Raw genomic sequence first — 18,548 nt, 5'->3', positions numbered from 1 at the left:
TTGGGTTTTAGTACAAGGTTTGAAGAGTCAGAGAATTTATAAAGCTTTCAGCACATCTAAATCACAGTTGATGTCATGCCTCAGGTTTCAGTTTGATAATGAAGGCCTGGAAGCTTGTTACAAACATTTGAGCCTCTCCGACACGTAGTATGACCAAACGTTCGTTTGCACAGGTCATTATGCAATGAAATACAGATGTATGGAATACTATGTATTATGACAGAACTGCACACCCATGTCTCTCAGAAAGCTCCAGTTTCACAAGAACATCCTTCAGAATTTAGCCTTCACCCATAATACACACAGATACTGCCTCTTATTTATGATGCAGCTCACTGTTGGCAACAGCCTGAAAACAGGTGGATCATATGCTAGAGTTTGATATACTTTGAAACTCATTTTAAGTGGAAGATTAAGTTTGGTAGGACAACATAATACCCATTGAAGCAACAGAGGACTAATAAATTATTAACTGAAACAACTTTTCGTACAGTAAATTAACTTTAACAGACACTGACCAGTCCATCCTTCTCTGCGATCGAATAGCTGTCATATAAACTTGGCACTTTTCTTTTTTTTTTAAGCAGTTTGACCTTTTTCGCCCTATTGAACAGAGTGTGTAATGCCAGTTATATTTACTGTGTATAAAAGGAGATCACTGTCAATAAAAATTAGAATAATAATAAAAAAACATAAGTATATTGTACACATCCTTCTAGCTTCACAGAACGTTGAGATAAGAAACAAACAAATAAACAAAAAATAAATAAAATTAAGTTTTACACTCCCTAATTATATTTCTGGTTAACTGTGGATGTGTGACAAAATGCATGTGTTACCCTGAAATGCATGTGTGAGCGCTTAGTTGAGTTGAGCAGTTAGGGTAAACAGAATTGGACGCCAAACATTAGCGCAGCTTAAACGCTGCACAAGATTATATAGCCAGTTAGACTGACTCACCCACTGAATTGTGGTGATATGAGTGAGTAGTATTTCTTTCTCCCAGAGCCATCATCGCATAGTCTTACTAAAGAACACTGTCCACGGAATAGCTATAACTATGCATACAGGATAGCTAGGTAGGTATAAACATCACATTTTTCTATGACAAATATAACATGTGAGGCTGTAGATTGAAGGGGTCTGCTTATTTGCTCATGTTCTATTAAGCACAGCTAACTTGATTATATTCCAATTCTATTGTATCACAGTGTTGTTCTGTATTACTTCTTAGTTCACGCCTAGATTTACCCTAACTGGGCAAGTCAACCGGCTGGTCAACTTAAGCATCTGTGTCTTGACCAAGGCATATAGGGGAGGGGTTGGGGTGAGAATCAGCAATGCAAGTGTATTAGATACAACACTGGCAATAACACAAATTATGACAATAAAGCTGTGCAATGCCCCCCCCCACACACACACACACACAAAAATAAATAATAATAATAATAATAATAATAATATGCAACAGCAACCCAACTGATTGCTTACCAGACATCACCTCAGCATGCTGGATTGCCTATGATGTCTCAGTCACAGCATCATGTCTCCTAAAGGTTCTGATTAACAGCATTGAACAAAAGTGGGGCAACTTACAGAACTCAAGGAATCCACATACAAGCTTCCACCATATTCTCAAGGACAAATCTATCAACCTAGCCGCGTGTCCACTGTCGCCATGGAGATTGGGGGTGGGGTGGAGGGCAAGAGAACAAAGCCAAAAACAGCACCTGTCCTGTGTGTATGTATTTTCGTACCTACAGTCCTTTAGCTGAGTGCCAAATGAGAGAGGAGTCAGGTTTCAGTGCGTTCCTAGAAATCATGTAGAACGAGATAGCATGAATAAAAAGACAGCAACCATGTATAAAGGCATAAAAGATAGTATCAAGACTTTCACACCAGTGGCCAGAATAAACAAACACAGGAACCACAGATTTCCTGACTTTATTTGCTTTCAGTTAAACATCAGCTAGAAAGAGTCTCACTTCCATTAGCACAGAACAAAACTTCACCAACAGTGAGTTTAACACATCCCAGCTTTGTCTCACCATTTCAACAAATATCTAGAACCAGAACACAGCGACAACTCAACGATTCTCAACATTTTAATGCTGATCTAAGTAAAGGCTCAAAGATTCAGGAACCTCAGTGGAATCTGCAGCCTCAGCAGATTCTATAGAACCCTGTAGGACTGAAGAATCCCAGAGGATCCTGGAGCCTCAGCAGATGCTAGAGCTCTGGCAGATTCTAGAACTTCATGAAACTCTAGAACTTTGACGCTCCTTAACCCACAGCAGATTTTGATTTGCAAGACTCCTGCACCCCAGAGGATCCTGGAGCCTTAGCAGATTTTAGAATTCTGACAGCTTTCTAGAATTCATGAATCTCAGACAGACCCCAGAAAAGCAAACTCTAGACCTTCAGAAACTTAGAACTCAATCCAGGGGATCCAGGACCCTTTGCAGATTCTAGAACCTCAAATTTTGAAACATTCTGTGGCCTCTGTGAACCTCAATGGATCCCAGAGCCTGCGCAAATTCAAGAACGAGGTCCTAGACCAGCAAACTCTAGAACCTGAGCAAGGTTTAGAACTAGATACTAAAATCTCAGCAGTCTGCAGAACCTTCTACATTCTTCTGTATTTCTTGAAGGCTCAGTAACACGTGTCTGCCTCAGTCACTTTGTAATACAGCAGAGTGGGACCTCATTGGTTTGATTTAGTCACCAGGAAACTAGTACCAAGCTGATTGTAGTACAGAGGCGTTATGGCAACCACAGAAACACTTCAGTTACACTGGAGACGTTGGTGGGTCAACAGTGCACTCGGCTCAACAAAGCCAGGCCATATTTCTGCAAACTCTCAGCTCAGGTTTCAGAGAGTTACAGCAATACCACACCTTGATAATTTAGGTTTTTTTTTAAATAAAATCTGCTCATCGAAAAAAACAAACTAAAAAAACAAAACACAAAAACACCCACACAGGACAGGGCAGGCCTTGATATTCCAAATTAGCCATTGGGTTTTGATATGTGACTTGCTCCATTACCAGAATCATTAAATGTCAATTGTTTGGGTTAAAAAAAAAAAAAAAAAAAAAAAAAAAAAAAAAAATGTGCTTACAATGGCAGCTACACACTGTTGACACTAATTAGTGCGCACGCACACACAGACACACACACACACAGACACACACACACACACACCTCAATACAGCTGCTAAAGTAGCCTTGATCCACTCCCCTCCACTACTTAACATGGCAACACACAACTGATCAAGTATGGCATAGTTTTCCTGACCTGCAAAACTCCCTACAACATGGACGTGTCAAATTGGTCATTTAATCAGTAGCTTGGTAGATGTCGCATATTCATTTTCAGGCAGCAGAGGAGTGCAAAGGATTGGGGGGGGGGGGGAATAAAAACAAGTTATCAGGCATCAGTCTACTGGGCTTCGATTCATCCCACAACAGCTGCTATACTTGCACATGATATATAAATCAGAGATTCAGCACGTCTACATCCTCATTATCTCGAGCCGAGCTTAAATCCCACATCAAAATAAAAACTGATCCTACACCAGCACTCTGTCGTTTCAAGCATAGGTAAAATTAATCAAACCATTGATGAGTGACTAAGATAAGTGGACAAGTTGACCATCGCTCTCGAGTAGAAGACATCTTGACAGATTAGCCAACAACCAACTACGCTATATACCCAAAAGCTTGTAAGCACCAGCTCCTGCAGCGTTTCTTCTTCTTTGATGGTGTTAATAGGAAAGGCATTGGATGGAGCACACTTTTGGACATCATGATTCATCAGAAGCAACCCTACACAGTAAATAAACAAGAAAGCCACAGTTCGGGCTGCTACAAATGATCTGTAGAAATCCACATTACAGAACGTTACATGATCAGTAAATGACACCATCACATTTGGCTCAACTCATTTTAAAACATTGACAGACAACACATAATTCCTTTAAAAAATAATCATAAATAAAATACAACAGTGTTGGATTGGGCAGCCCGTTGATGTTCTACCCAAGTGCTGGCAACATGTGGTAGATTAGGGAAAGTAATAAAATTATTAACCAAGTCAAAAATAACACAGATCAAAACTCCAGAGAGTCTGCACTTTTCCCATATTCCAGCAAAACACTGCTTACTCAACTTCACAAACATATGGCCCCATCTCGATATGCAGCAGGCCCAGTATAACATCTGCACAATTAACGTATGAACTTGATTAAGGACACATCCTATGGCATTCAGTTGGTGGTTTAGCATAGGGAAAGCTAAAAATGGTTGGCAGGAGATAGAAATACAATATAAACAGATCCCAAATCAATCAGGTATTGATTTCTTTCCATTTCCCAGTCTAGCATTACTATCTTAATGTATTTATATGGGGGGAAAAAAATGGATCCTAGCCTTCTAAGCACTACCGTTCACACTGTATGAGTGTAAATTTGTTTCTCAGTTTTTCACTGGCTGCTCTGTAGGTTTTTTTTTTCCTCGCTTCCTCGATTCCTTGAGAGAATGCCCTATGCAATATTGCCGCATAGAACTTAAATTGAGAGCCGTCCGGGATTTCATTCCTTCACCACACCGTCTCTGTGTTCTCCTCTCATTTAGTGCCTCCGCATGGTGCCACCTCACTGCTGCCCTCTGCAAGCTGGCTGCCACAGGCGGTGCCCAAAACAGAGGGGGGGGCAGCGGTGGCAGCGACCGATGGGCTCAGAGTCTCTCTCTTTTCTGCGCGAGGCCTGTGATGCGGCCTGCTCTGGCTCTGGCTCCCTCTGAAGCCTGGGGCTCAGTTAAAGCCCAGCCCAGCACCTTTAGGCCGTTGTGTGGCACGGAGGGGCTCGGTCATGCCCCGGCCGTCAGGGCCCAAACCCATTCCTGGACTCCAGCCCATACTCTGCAGCATCCGGTTCCCCACGTTTGACTCCGGGATGGGAGATGCCCCCTCCCCCACGACTCCTAACACAGAGAGAGAGAGAGAGAGAGAGAGAGAGAGAGAGAGAGAGAGAGAGAGAGAGAGAGAGAGAGAGAGAAAGAAAGAAAGAAAGAAAGAAAGAGAGAGAAAAAGAGAGAGAGACCAAGTGAATTCATTGTGCGCTCTGGTTCTTTACTGGCTACGTATACATCCGTCTGTGTCCATTACATACCATTACTAAACAAGACCTATGTATCTGGTACATTGGCAGATGTTAAATAGTGTATTGATAGGATTTATTTTTAATACAGCTTGTGATCTACCTAGTACACATTGCAACACGGGGACAATACAGTATGTGCTAGAGAGCGTGAGAGAGAGCACGCAAGAGTGAGAGTAGGATAATCTGAATTAGGCTGTAAAGCTCATTGATTCTCTTAAAGCACCTAATGGGTCGAAATGGAGTACCGTACATCAACTCTTTGCAGATTAAACTTTTTAACCTTAACTTTTCACCACATCCCCTACGAGAAAAAAATGAGAGAAACTTCTGAAAACACATCAGAACTATAGTTTAGTAGGTCAGGAAAGAAATGCCAAACATATTGCAGTAGAGAAATGGCTCTGATCACATACCAGGCATCAGCACCAGGCCAAGATCAGGCCCTGTGTGTGTGTGTGTGTGTATATATATATATATATATATATATATATATATATATATATATATATATATATATATATATATATATAAATACATTTTAAAATATATATATATTTATTTAAAAACAAACAAAAATGATCAGACTGGTGCCAGCAAATACTCAAATGTTTCAATATTCGTATAGTAAAACAAAAAGTGGTATACATTTACAACTATTTAACCAGAGCTGTGCATGTTCGCTAGTGGGATTGGATAGTAACTAAATTGGTTATTTGTCCTGTAATCATGGTGAACCCTGAGTTCCATCACCACCACTGTAAAGTAGGGATGTCCCAAACCGATCCATTGGATCAGGATCGATACAGGTATAATTTAATGGATTTAATTGTGAACAGTGTTCAGTGTGGAACAGTGGAACATGAAAGCAGACTATATTATCTAAACCTTTATAAAACCTATCACTGAAACCCACTATTCTACCAGCAGGTAAATTGCTTGCCTTTCTCTGTTTTTAAAACAGCTCTGAAGAGCACACTCAGAACCGAATAGAGACTAACGCTAACACACACACACACGCTACAGACAGCACCCATTATAAAACACACACAGGAAGTGACTTCACTGCAGTATTGTAAAGGAGCTTGGAGCTGATTGGTTAGGGAGGAGAGTCAGACTGGATAATAAGTTATTAAACACACTATAAAAGTTATTTTAAGAAAAGTCTCTAAACTAAATCAATAGTACAGGAAGTCTCATTATAGAAACTGCTACTGAACATAAATGGATTTTACTGAATGTATTAATCAGCAGTTTGTATTATCTAAACTAATACAAAAAAACAACAACTTAAACCTGTAACAGCTGATAATCATCATTATGGATCAACTGGATCGGGACATTTCTACCTTAAAGAAATCTGAATCTGTATGAACTACTGTTTTTTACATACTAAGTATTACTTAGTATAAGTTTTACTCCACTATAAGCAAAACAGGGGCTTTGTTAAAAACAGCTGATATTTTCTTTACCTTTGGATCACAATGGATTGTGAACTTGGCTCAGAATACTAAAGGACATAAAACAAACAAAAAAAACACTACTAATAAATAAAAAAGACTAATGTACTAACACGCTTTACAATGGAAAATGAAAGCCACTATATGTATAGAATGTACAGAATCATGACACTACTCCAGCCTATTAAATCAAATTTGAGAATGAAATTACTACATCCCCATCCCTCACCCGACCTCTGCCTCTGTAATATCAAGTGGAGCCCTGCAGCACCTCTTAGACAGACAGGGTTTTGCCTGCAATTGTCGAACAGACCAGTGCTCCTGAGCCCCTTACAACATACTCTCCCTTGCCAATCTCAAGGGGGGAAATCTCTTTGGGCAATTGACACTAATCAGTGGTGGAAAGAAACAAAGTACATCACTGCTTAAGAAGCTTTTTGGAGGATACATGCTTGATCAGACTTGTTTTTGCCAACGAGGAAAGATACAATTTTCTCTAATCAATGCACGTATTCAGGGGAACAATAGCTACAAGTACCTTCTAGTAAGACGATAATCACCCATAAATGCATACTTCAACCTCTACTAAAAGGACAGATTTTCTTGCCTTACTATTAGGACTCCCTTATTGACTTGCCCTTTTCTCTCAAACAGCAAAAAGGAGAAGCAACTTGATGTTAATCCTAAGGCATGTGATTTAGTAATGACCTGGACTACAACGCAAACAGGGGTTCTAAGTTTTAGAGCTTAACTAGTGTCGACAATATGAACATATCTTGCCATTTATCGACAATTAAACTAGTAAGAAAAAAAACGCTTTGAAAAAGGGCAAATGAAAGATAAATAGACCTAGAAAGAATCGTGCAAGCGACTAAACATCCGAGTCAGTCAGAACCAATCCCACCAGGTAGTAAGAAGCTTCCCTAATGAAGTCGCTTCCGTGGTGCCAGCAGTTTTAATGTCTGAGCCCTATTAAACGAAGGACTTTCACCTGTCTGGCCCACGTGAGCACCTTGGATCCTAGTGTTAAAAGTGGCAGTTCTCCCTGCAGCGAAACGTTACTAAACATTTATTGATTATATGTACCAGTAGAACACACCTACAGTAGGCTGTATTAGAATGGCAACGACCTTTCTACAATTGTGTTCTCTAATTATTTATTTTCGTTTTATGCCACACTGCCCCTTTATAAGCGGCTGCTTTTATCAACCAACTGATGCGTCATTCTGACCCTATTAGAGTTCTGGCTTTTAAAGCCCCTTGGAACACATTTTTGATCTGCTGAATTTGTTTTTGGGAAGGGTTTTAAATATCCTAATGAACGCGTGTGTCCGACAGCCCTCCATCACTGGCGAAGCAAAGTTTGTTTGTATTACCATGGAAACACACAAAGCTTGAGTTGTGTTATTTAGTTTTTTCATTTGAATTGTGGTTGTGATTTCACAGATCTTTAGAACCTCCTTCACTGAGGTTCTGAGATCTGTAATGGAGCACAACATAACGGCACTACGCAGATCTAGCTCTGCCACCTCCCAAAGGAGCAGCCCGGCAAACCTCCGGCTCTCCCTTGCAGCACTACAAGGCTTGCGCTCCGCCCACGTGAATGGTACATTAACACTGGGGGCCCTGAGAAGCCAGATTAGCTTAATTGAATAGAAAATTCCTATTTTTGATTCCCAGGAGCTTTAACTTGTTTTCCTGTCACGGCAACAAAAGGTACCTTACTGAATAAGTAAAAAAATATGCAGAATCAAATACAGCAGATCAGCCGTTCACAGTGTCCCGGCCACAAGGCTAAAGGGTGGTCTATATTAGAAGCAATTAGTTTTTGCACATCAAAAAAGTATTATGTTTTTCCTTAGTCATACTGCCTAAAAGAGCTTTTTCTTTTTTTTTTTTTTTAAATTAAAAGAATTTTATTTGTCATACATGTTCTCACACATCGGTCAACCATTAAATTTTATTACACCCCACCTTAACACATTGCTACAGAACTGTCAGAGTAGCTGAGGGCTCTAATCGACTGGCTACCTGATCTCCTAGACAGAACAGACAGAGCAGAAAGAGAATAGACTCTCCCAGGTCAGTGAGTGTGTGATCATGCAGGAACCTCTCGGAAAAAGAGGAGGGACTGAGTGACTCACAGGCGTGCTTAAATCGGGAGCTTCTTCCATGTATCCTATATAAGATCAGCTGATTCAGTGGGAGCAGCAGGGTTGTGTGTGTGTATAGGATGATAACATTAACTGTCTCTTCTCTGAGACTCTCTGACCAAAAATCATATGTATTAATTCTTGTCATATGTATGTCAGTCCAATCTTAGTTTTTTTTTTTTTTTGAGCAAAAAAAATCATCATACATACAGTCAGGATTACATGATAAAACATGACAACTATTAAATATTATCATTACATCAAACCAGTACCTGCAGATCATTGCACAAAACAGAAAAAAACACAACATTGGAATTGAACAGATGTTCAGATCTTGACCGATTGTGACTCATTGAAATACGGTCCAGGTAGATTTGGTGGCAATTAATAATTAAGCATAGTAAAGTAAATATGCACATATCGTCACACACCTAATTCAAATAATTGGTAGTTTTCGCAATGACAATTAAAATTGACTGTGACCATATCAATCATATTCAGTCATTTAAGCAGGACCCTGTGATCGGCCGCTTACATCTCCTTCTTAATACTCCCTACATTAATCCGCCTCTTCCTTTCTGACGCCTCTTTCTGAAGCCATTTCTGGGAAAACTCAACCCTGACCCAAAGAACTTCAATCCTCCAGCCTCTCTAACTCACAGTGCTCCCTGCTAAGAGGAGCTGTGGCAGTACAATGCTTTACATCATTCTCTGGCCACAGATCTAAGCAGGAAGTGATGCACCCTAATGAGGCAATAGGATCAGCAGTGATCTGACAGCTATGGCTAGGCCTGCCAATCTGGTCATGTGAACACACTCTGGTGCAAAAGCAGCATTTACAGACTCGCAACACTCCACCACTTTACCCTAATTCAGTGGAATATGCTTAAAAGAGGCCCTCATCTGAATAAGCAAATATAGAAGAGCCTAATGTGGAAAGCTGAGTAAATACTTTTAACATTACAAAAGCCCTGAACAATGATGCATTATCAAGTAGTCTGGATAGGTGAATGCGGCATCCAGCCCTCCCTTGATCGACAATTCAAGTATTAAATTTGACTGAAATATCAACCCCTAATCAAGATATCACACAGATATACGCTATATTACATTGATCAGAAACAGCTAAAGATGCAGGGCAGTCTGTGTGTAAGGCAAGGTGTAGGTTAACTAGGGAAGCACAGCTGTAAAATCAAAGGATTGGCACAGGAATCTATTAAAATATGACTGGATTGGCTCTGATCCGAAATGAATGGATCAGACTGGAACATGCCTAGTCAGAAGAAAGTGCCTTCCGATTTTATAAAGATCACCATGACAGTTTAGCTGTGTGCGGGTATGGGTTAGCAAAGCCTCATTGCAAACTAAGCTACAGGCTAATGTTCAAAGCATTAATAATGATATATATTGCCAACAAACAGCTGCAGGTTCCTCATTCCTAATTAATTAGGGTAAGTTTAACTGGTTAGTAGCATGGCAGTTGGAGTTATAAATTAAGGCAGTGGGAAAGGAAAGGAAAAAAAAGAAAAATTGAAAGCTGCCTGAGCAGTGCTGAGGGATTTATTGCTATGTAAAATAGCCCTAGGGCTAATGGTGTCAGGTAATAGATTATAAGGTATGTGTATACATTGTGTGTGTTTGTTACCTGTCGATGAGGGGGCACCCATAGGTGCAGCTTTCCGTCTTCTCTTTACGTCCCCAGTACACAAAGAGCCAAGGTGACCGCTGGTCTGCCTGTTAGTATACACACACACACACACACACACACACACACACACACACACACACACACACACACATATTATTTCCATGGCAACGGAAGGTCATGACTTAAACAGACAAACAACGAACTCCCTACTTTTGATCCTGCAGCCAAAATGGCAAAATGCCACACTCCACAGCTACACGTACATATGAAGCTTTGCACATCAGTATTGTCGGATGCTTTCAGGTTACCTGCTAGCAGTCTTTAACGAACAGCTTCTCCGGTGGCCTCTGTCTGCTCTGGAGTCCCAATGGCACTGCACAAACAAAAGAAATTACATATGCACATACCAGTTACACACACTGTATACACACCATTAAGCACCTTCTGCAAGCATTTGAAAACACTGATGTCATCCACACATTATTCACTGAACACAACAAATGCTTTTCAATCAGACTTATCAGGTTCTCTCCATCTTACCTTTTACTCTCTCTTACACACACACACACACACACACACACACACACACACACACACACACACACACACACACACACACACACACACACACACACAGTTAATCCACTGACCTGTTCACGTCTGGATCCAGGACTGAACCAGGGGCTACACAGCAAAATAATTAAACAGTTAGTCTGGGTTGTTTATTGTGGACCATCCTGTGATTTTAGGCAAAATACAGAATAGCAACTTTTACATTTTGCCCTTTAAATGAATTATAGGCAACAAAATATCTATAATTAATAAGATTTATTTTTTTATAAATTATTCCAAAAGTGATGTTCTGCATCTTTTTGTAAATTCTCACAGACATGCGTTTGGGGTGGAGACAAGATAAGCAAATGAATGAATAAATAAATAAGACATATTTACTCATGAGCATGAGGGTCCTGTGACAACCTGGGTAGTCTATCAGAACATCCAGCTACTTGAGAAGCGCCCTAGATAAAGACGTGAATCACAACAGAACAGCAGTGAGGGATGTGTTTTAGTATAAATACTTGAAGTGTAACAACAAAGCCTTGTTGCAGTGCAATAGACTGAGGGCCTTAAACACTATGTACATATCACACACACACACACACACACACCTGAGACTGCTGCAGAGAGGCCTGTCGAGCCAGCCTAGCCTGAAATCCTGAAAACAGATCACATACATAGAGTACTGTTTATTTACAGTTCAGTAAATCTGCCAACGACTGCGATATGACACTGACATAATTACAATTCTATTGCTTTACATGATCATTTACACCAACAAAGCTACATAAGCATTTACAACTGAAGGCAAATGTAGCATTAGCGGTCTAGCCCAAATACTCTTTTTGGCAGAGCAGTTCCAGTCATGCCTGTGCACAGATCACTGGTCTCCCATAATGTTGGAGTCCTTGGTCTCACTAGAAATGAAGTGACTTGTCAACGCCATCTTGTGGGCCAATAAAACAATGCAATTTGGTATCCCATTGGTGCACCTATGGACTTATTAATGCAAGTTAAAAAACCCCAAATAATTAAAATTCAGTTAAACAATAAACCACTGTGAATGAATGATACATTTCTTTTTCCAAAAAATAATTATCAAACTTTGATCAAAGTGTATCCAAAAAAAAAAAAATAAATTCTAAATGTTCTCGGACAGTTAGCTTTCCCAACAAGCCCAAAACCTACTGACCAGGGCTGAGATTCCCAAAAACACTCTTGTCTTCCAGCTTTTGGGAATAGGGGTCAGAGACATTTTGTTCTTTTTTTTTTTTCTTCATCAAAGCCTTCCGTCCGACCGTCCCTCCGACCACTACTGTCACTTTTACTACATTAATATTAGCTACATAAAGCTTCTTTTTTTATTGTGAGGACTCCTTTTCAGTAAGACCCAGTAAGATAGAGGACTTTTTTTTTATATGTAATTTCATTAGAAGTGTCCAAATTGCCCAACAACACAAAACAATCCAGTCTGTTTAACCCTCTGCCAGACTGTATTTGACTCACGCGGAATTACGAGGCTATGAATACGGGTAGACCTACCTGTCTCTGCTTCTCGTAGTGTCTAACTGGTGGATTTGTGTGCCTGCCACCTGCCTCTCATCTGTAATGTGGATTTGTGCATTCATCTATTGGTTTGTGTCTAACTGACCAACGGACACTCAATCACGTCTTCTGCCTCTCGCCTTTTCTATACTATTTTATTCACACTCCACTGCTTTTGTGAAGCCAAGACTCTTCACATGACGCTCTAAGTCACATCATTTGGAACATTTTGATATAAAACAGGTAGGGTATTCTCGAATATATGTATTTAAAGTCAAATCTAAAAATGGAGAAAATTGCCTCAGACTCCAGAGGGTTATGGTCTCTGATTCAGCTATTCTGAGAAACCATGCTGTACACCCAGGGACTGATCAAAGCACAATGACAGTACAACTAGTGAACGTGTGTGTACTTACCCCGCTGTGCTCCCTGTGACATAAGTGGAAATGCACCGGTGAGGATGCTGTTAAACACTGGGTCATTGAGGTCTAGCTCATTAGAATCCCTGTCCCACCACGGAACCACGCCCGCTATTCCACAAGCCCCGCCTGACTCGCCCTCATAGAACCAATCACTTTGCTCATCATCACCTTGGCAGTAAAAACAGAAGGACATTAGGCATTATTTCAGATGGTCATCAACTCAATACCAGAAAATAAAACAACCATCTTTTGTGACACTGAATTTATGAGCTCAACAAACCTTGCCTTCCTTCATCATTGGTGTACAAACCACCATCACTGCTGTTGCTCACACTGCTAGTTTCACTGTGGACACACACAAGAAGTAAACTGCGTTACGTTTTTATTATTATTATTATTATTATTATTATACACATTACTGCTGACTGACTAACCCAGTACTGAGGAATCACTATTAGAGGAGGGAAAAACAAAACAATAGGCACAATTATCTAACCATGATAAAAATTGGTCTAGCTGGAGAGTCAAGTTTACTTGCTTACTGCCACACGGTTTGAGGCTAGTGTGTAAAGATTTAGACAAGCAGTTAGCGTCCTGCTTATTAGCAACATTAGACAAAACCAAAGAAAGGTTCAGACACCAAGCATGTCTGATGAACTGGCCGGACATCCGAGTAAATGTAACGGATAATGGCGGATGCATTACATTCTGCTCGATGCAGAAGAGTCAGCCTAATAAATTGATGACTGACTCCACCCAAGGCCATCGGCCAAGACATGTTTGGTATCTGACGTTTGCTCCTTAAGTTTAGAACAGTTTAAGTTAAGTGGTTGCTAGCAACATTAGCCTTGTATCTCCTGTTTCAAAGAACACTTTAAATATCAATCAATGATGGTCATTGGATATCAATGATGGTCACTGGATCTTCCCTGAACGATTAAATATCTCTCACAGCAGAAAAAGGTAGAAAAAGAGAAAGAGACAGGAAAGGCCAAACACTAACCACCTGTCACTCATGTCCTCATCTGATCCCTTATGCTCCTCAAACTCCATTCTGTCTTTTCCGGATTGTCCCGCTTCCTCGCTCTCCACAACCACACCCTCGTCCGTGGCGTCCAGCGCCAGCCGGGATGTGACCAGTTTCCTCTTCTTCACCTTGCCCTTACTCGCCTCAGATCCTTTACCTTCCTCTCCAAGATCTGCCTCCCTACTAGGGCTGCATGACATGGACAAAGCACTGTTACTATACTGTCTTTCACTGCAAGAGCAATATGTTAAAATCTCCATGGATAATCATTGATGTGACGTTGTTTTCATAGTTTGACCCAAAAGTACAGTGATGTACAACTAACGAAACAATATATAGCTCAGTCTTACTCCCTACTGCTGCTGCTGCTGCCACCTGCTGGTTTGGGAACAGGTGGGGCCAGCATAGTGGCAACTTCTAGAGGTGGATCGACAGCCATGCGTTTCACTTTCCTCCGTCTGCGTAAGCTCCTGCTTCCAAGCCCATCAGCCGGTTCCTCATGCCACAGTGGCCGCTTGGCTCTGCCGGAGTCGTGGGTGCGCCGCTTTGCGCCCAGCTGCTCGTCAGAGTCGCTGTTGTTGTCACGGGCGTGAACTCCCCCTGCTGCCGCAGAGGAGGAAGAGCGGTAGTCCTTGTGCTCCTCCGGGCTGGACTCGGAGCCCTCACTCAGATGGCATGTGTCCCAAGGCGGGTGAGGGTTGTCAGAACGGCGTTTCCTGCCACGCCGTTTGCGGGCCTGGCGCTTCAGCAAGCAGCCAACAGCCAGAGCATGGTCCCCTCCATCCCCAAACCCACCGCGGGCCTGCTCTGAACTCTCCTCCAGCGCTGACACCAGATCATGGACCAGCTCGTCCATTGTCCGGCGAAAGTGCCTGCGAAAATGCCAACAAACAAAAATAATAATTATTATATACTTGGTTAACAGTTCCAGTTGCTAATATTACACTATGCTCTTTGTTTATTGGACACACATTTGAAGGACTAAACAGAAAGCTGAAGAGTGAGGTCACGTCTTGCCAAAATTATTCATATACAACACTGTTTTTATGTTTATAGTCCAGTTTGTCAACTGCATATCCAAAAGTATTCAAACACCTCCTCTAATTACTTTATGATCCTAATTACTTTATGGTCTGCCCATCACTGACACTACTGTGTCCACATGGCTTGTATAACCTCCACAGAAATGCACCGTAAGTACAATGGGGCCAACATAGGGCCTAACATGTACCCAAATCCCCAATAGGTACACTGACAACGTCAAGCATGGTATAGAAGAGAATAAGCTATGGAGCAGCATATAAGTGTGTTCTCTGGAGTGTCGGAGCTCCATCCAGTACCTCTGGGATGTGATGAAGTGCCAGAACTAATCATCCAACAAATGCTTCTCACAGAAAATGTTCAGAAATCTAGTTTAAAGCTTTCCCAGGAGAGCAGAGGCTGTTTCTGTAGCGAAGGAGGACATCACTACTCCTTATTAACGCTGGATAAGCCGACGTCCACACACTTTCAGCCATACTTAGGGACAGAAAGCGATGTTTCATGAGAATATTTAACCTTACCATCACTGGAGCTGAACGAGCCACAATTCTGTCACATCAACTAACACTCATGTTGTGTAGCTCAGTCCAGGGTTCAGCAATGGTTCATGAGTACTAAGAAAGCACTTCTTTAACTTGCAATAATACTGGAACCTTTAAAATAACCACAGACAAGAGATCATAGAGAAATCATAGAGGAGATCAGTCTGTACAGAACCATATCCTTTACAAAACAACGGTGCACCACTGTCTTAATGAAATATCCCCTTTCAGGCTGAGAGTGTAGAAGCAACAGGATGAGTGGGACATGCTTATGGGTCAGGGTTACAACCCCAGCCCCAACCCCAACCCCAACCCCTGGCCAAGACAACAAAGTAAATAACCCAGCGTGCAGAAGTAGCTAAAGAAAGGCTCAACCACGCCTGCGGAGGAAAATGACTTCGAGAAACAACTTAAAAGAGTGGATATATTTAAGAAAACGTCTTCATGCACAGCTGTGGCCAAAACATGGCTTGAATATTGTGTCTCAATAAAAAAAAAACGAAGTAGGGAGAGTTCAGCAGCCAGAGCCGAGGCAGAGGCAGAGGCTTCAGCCAGCGCGAAGTGCCCACAACAACAGCTAGCACTAGCTAGCTAGCCAGCGTTACACTGAACCACGACATACAGAGCACGAAACGTCCGTTACACACACGGTAACCGGTATATAACTGTATAAAAGTAGCCAGTAAAACAACAAAATGGAGACGAACCGAGGACAGCTGAGCTAGCTAGCCGGCTTCCTCACCACCAACACTATCACACACACATACGCAGGAGAAAATAGCTAAATACACTCACCAGCTGGTTCCCGCTTTACCGAAGTTTTTGATATCAGCTGCACGGAACATTAACCCCACCCTAGAAACCAAGTGATATCTTATGGGGAAAGAAAAATATTAAAAAATACAAAAGCGATGGACGGGCTGGAACAAGGAGGCCACCATAGTGGCTCGCATTAAAGCAAAGGAAACGAGCTGCCTTAGTTAAAAGTCCCATCTCCAGCCGGGCGCGGGGTGTGGCAGCGGCTGACAAAATAAAAGTCCGTGCCGTTTCTTCAGGCAACAATACATCCTTTGAATATTTTAAACAATTTTCAATATACATCAAATACCGTCATATATTAGTAGAGTTGTAGTAGTAGGCTGGTAGGTCTAATAATAATAATAATAATAATACTGCTAGTAATAATGCAAGGTTAAGTTAAAGAGTGTGAAGTGCACCCCGTGGCCACTAGGTGGCCTACTTGCCATTCAAATCAATTAAGCTTAAGACTGCTCAGACTTGCTATCCTTACACTGGGCTGAGGTGCAGTCCCAGTGAAATTAGAGGATGAACCAGTGTCTATAAGTCATTTTGTATGAGTCTTAAGCACCATGATGTAAATGGTTCTTATGCCATATACAGAACAGTGCAGGTGATGGATATGTCTGTGTGTGTGTGTGTGTGTGTGTGTGTGTGTGTGTGTGTGATATGTGTGTCGGATTACTGATGGAACCTTTTACACACTTTCAGCCTTTTCAAGAATGATTGAGAGTCAGGACAGTTTGTGGTAGAGCGTCACTGCTCATGTCAGAACATAGTATGGCACATAGCATAGTATGTGTATGTGTGTGTGTGTGTGTGAGAGAGAGAGAGAGAGAGAGAGAGCGCTCTGGCATGGGAATCAAATGCTTGAGAAGTCCTATCACTGGAGTTACACTAAGACGCAGACCCTCTCAGGTTACCACACACACACATTTAGATGTCTGTCAGGTAAATATAGTAAGTAGTTCCCCCTCACTCCCTGTGTCCTTTAAGAGCCCAAAACACCCAACTGAGACAGACAGCACCACTCAAAGAGGTGACAACCATTTCTTTCTCTCTCTCTCTCTCTCTCTCTCTCTATTGAATCCATTTATTCACACTGCAATAGAGAGGACCTGTGTGACCCCAAAACAAGAACCCACAACAGGCGCAGCAGCAAGCAGGCAAGCTGAGCGTGAAGCTGATGTTATGGAGAAGGAGAGTGAGAGTGAGCAGGAGAGGCAAATGGTGACAGCTCTCGACGGTTTGGAGGACCTCCAGGATGATCCAGATGCCATTGACTCCAGCTGGTCCTGGGTAAAGTTCTGTTTATCTGCCTCCACTGCCCACTGCAGCAGTACCAGTGTGTTGGCCTGCCACCAGAGCCCATGTGTTCTGCATGAAGTAAACACAGCATGTGTGGCTGGATTTTAAAAGGAACAGTTTGGTGAAAGATCAGTGTTGTACAGGGCTTCATCAGCCAAGACAGCCGATGTGTGGTGTCTGAAGTCAGGACGGTGTGCAAAGCTTTTCAGCTTTGAGACTATGACTCTAATCTTTTGGCCACCAGTTACTATAGTCATATCTTCACCTACTTCATTAAAAAAATGGTATGATTACATAGTGTGAAAGTTTAAAAAGTTCTCTTACCAAAGGTTTGTTTTACATAGAGTGGTTATGGCTATACTATCTGATGTCTGACACACTGTTTTACCATGGTTCTGTAAAGGGTGTGGATTTTAAAAAACTGTGGTAACACTGAGTCATAGGATGTTTCAAGGAAAAATAGGGCCTCATATATTTTTCTGGATTTTCCACTATTTTACTGTTATCATTAGATTCGAACCCCAGAAGACTCACTGGTTTCACTAGATTCACTGGTGGGTTTTGATAATAAATAAATATAAATGGCTGTATTTGTGTGTGTGTGTGTGTGTGTGTGTGTGTGTGTGTGTGTGTGTGTGTGTGTGTGTGTAGTCAAATGGTGACCCCTGGTTTCTATCACCATCAAGAAATGTGAGTCTGTAGGTTTCCCTACAGTGAACTAGTGCACACCAAACCCTGCTTTGATAAGCAGGAGAACTGGAGAACACTTTTTTTTAAACCTGGGATAACTGGGATAGTCAAATAGATGTGCCTACATGTGTGGGTTTACATCGTACAGTGATGTATTTTACCCATCAAGTTGGTTCTTTAAAGCTTATTTGGAAATA

At 41.6% G+C, this 18,548-nt stretch overlaps 1 protein-coding gene across 3 annotated transcripts; it reads right to left on the bottom strand.

Moving 5' to 3' along the window:
* Positions 1-3,118: 3,118 nt before the first annotated feature.
* On the bottom strand, positions 3,119-16,497 carry gpatch2 (G patch domain containing 2). 3 transcript variants are annotated; one of them, XM_072695297.1, is made up of 11 exons: positions 16,351-16,497; positions 14,323-14,844; positions 13,949-14,161; positions 13,226-13,290; positions 12,940-13,113; positions 11,590-11,636; positions 11,372-11,439; positions 11,071-11,104; positions 10,729-10,793; positions 10,418-10,506; positions 3,119-4,983 (listed from the first exon to the last, which is right to left on the bottom strand). In XM_072695297.1, the coding sequence occupies exons 1-11, from the start codon at positions 16,398-16,400 to the stop codon at positions 4,814-4,816; spliced, it is 1,497 nt and encodes a 498-aa protein (XP_072551398.1). In that variant the 5' UTR covers positions 16,401-16,497; the 3' UTR covers positions 3,119-4,813. The 3 variants fall into 3 exon arrangements, with proteins under 3 accessions (XP_072551398.1, XP_072551407.1, XP_072551415.1); XM_072695306.1 differs by having other exon boundaries at positions 13,952-14,161; XM_072695314.1 differs by lacking the exon at positions 3,119-4,983 and adding an exon at positions 10,181-10,233.
* Between the last annotated feature and the right edge of the window lie 2,051 nt (positions 16,498-18,548).

This window comes from Salminus brasiliensis, chromosome 1 (assembly GCF_030463535.1).
Source record: "Salminus brasiliensis chromosome 1, fSalBra1.hap2, whole genome shotgun sequence".
NCBI lineage: Eukaryota > Metazoa > Chordata > Actinopteri > Characiformes > Bryconidae > Salminus > Salminus brasiliensis.
Note: the sequence above shows the minus strand (reverse complement) of the source record. Positions and strands in the feature narration are given on the sequence as shown.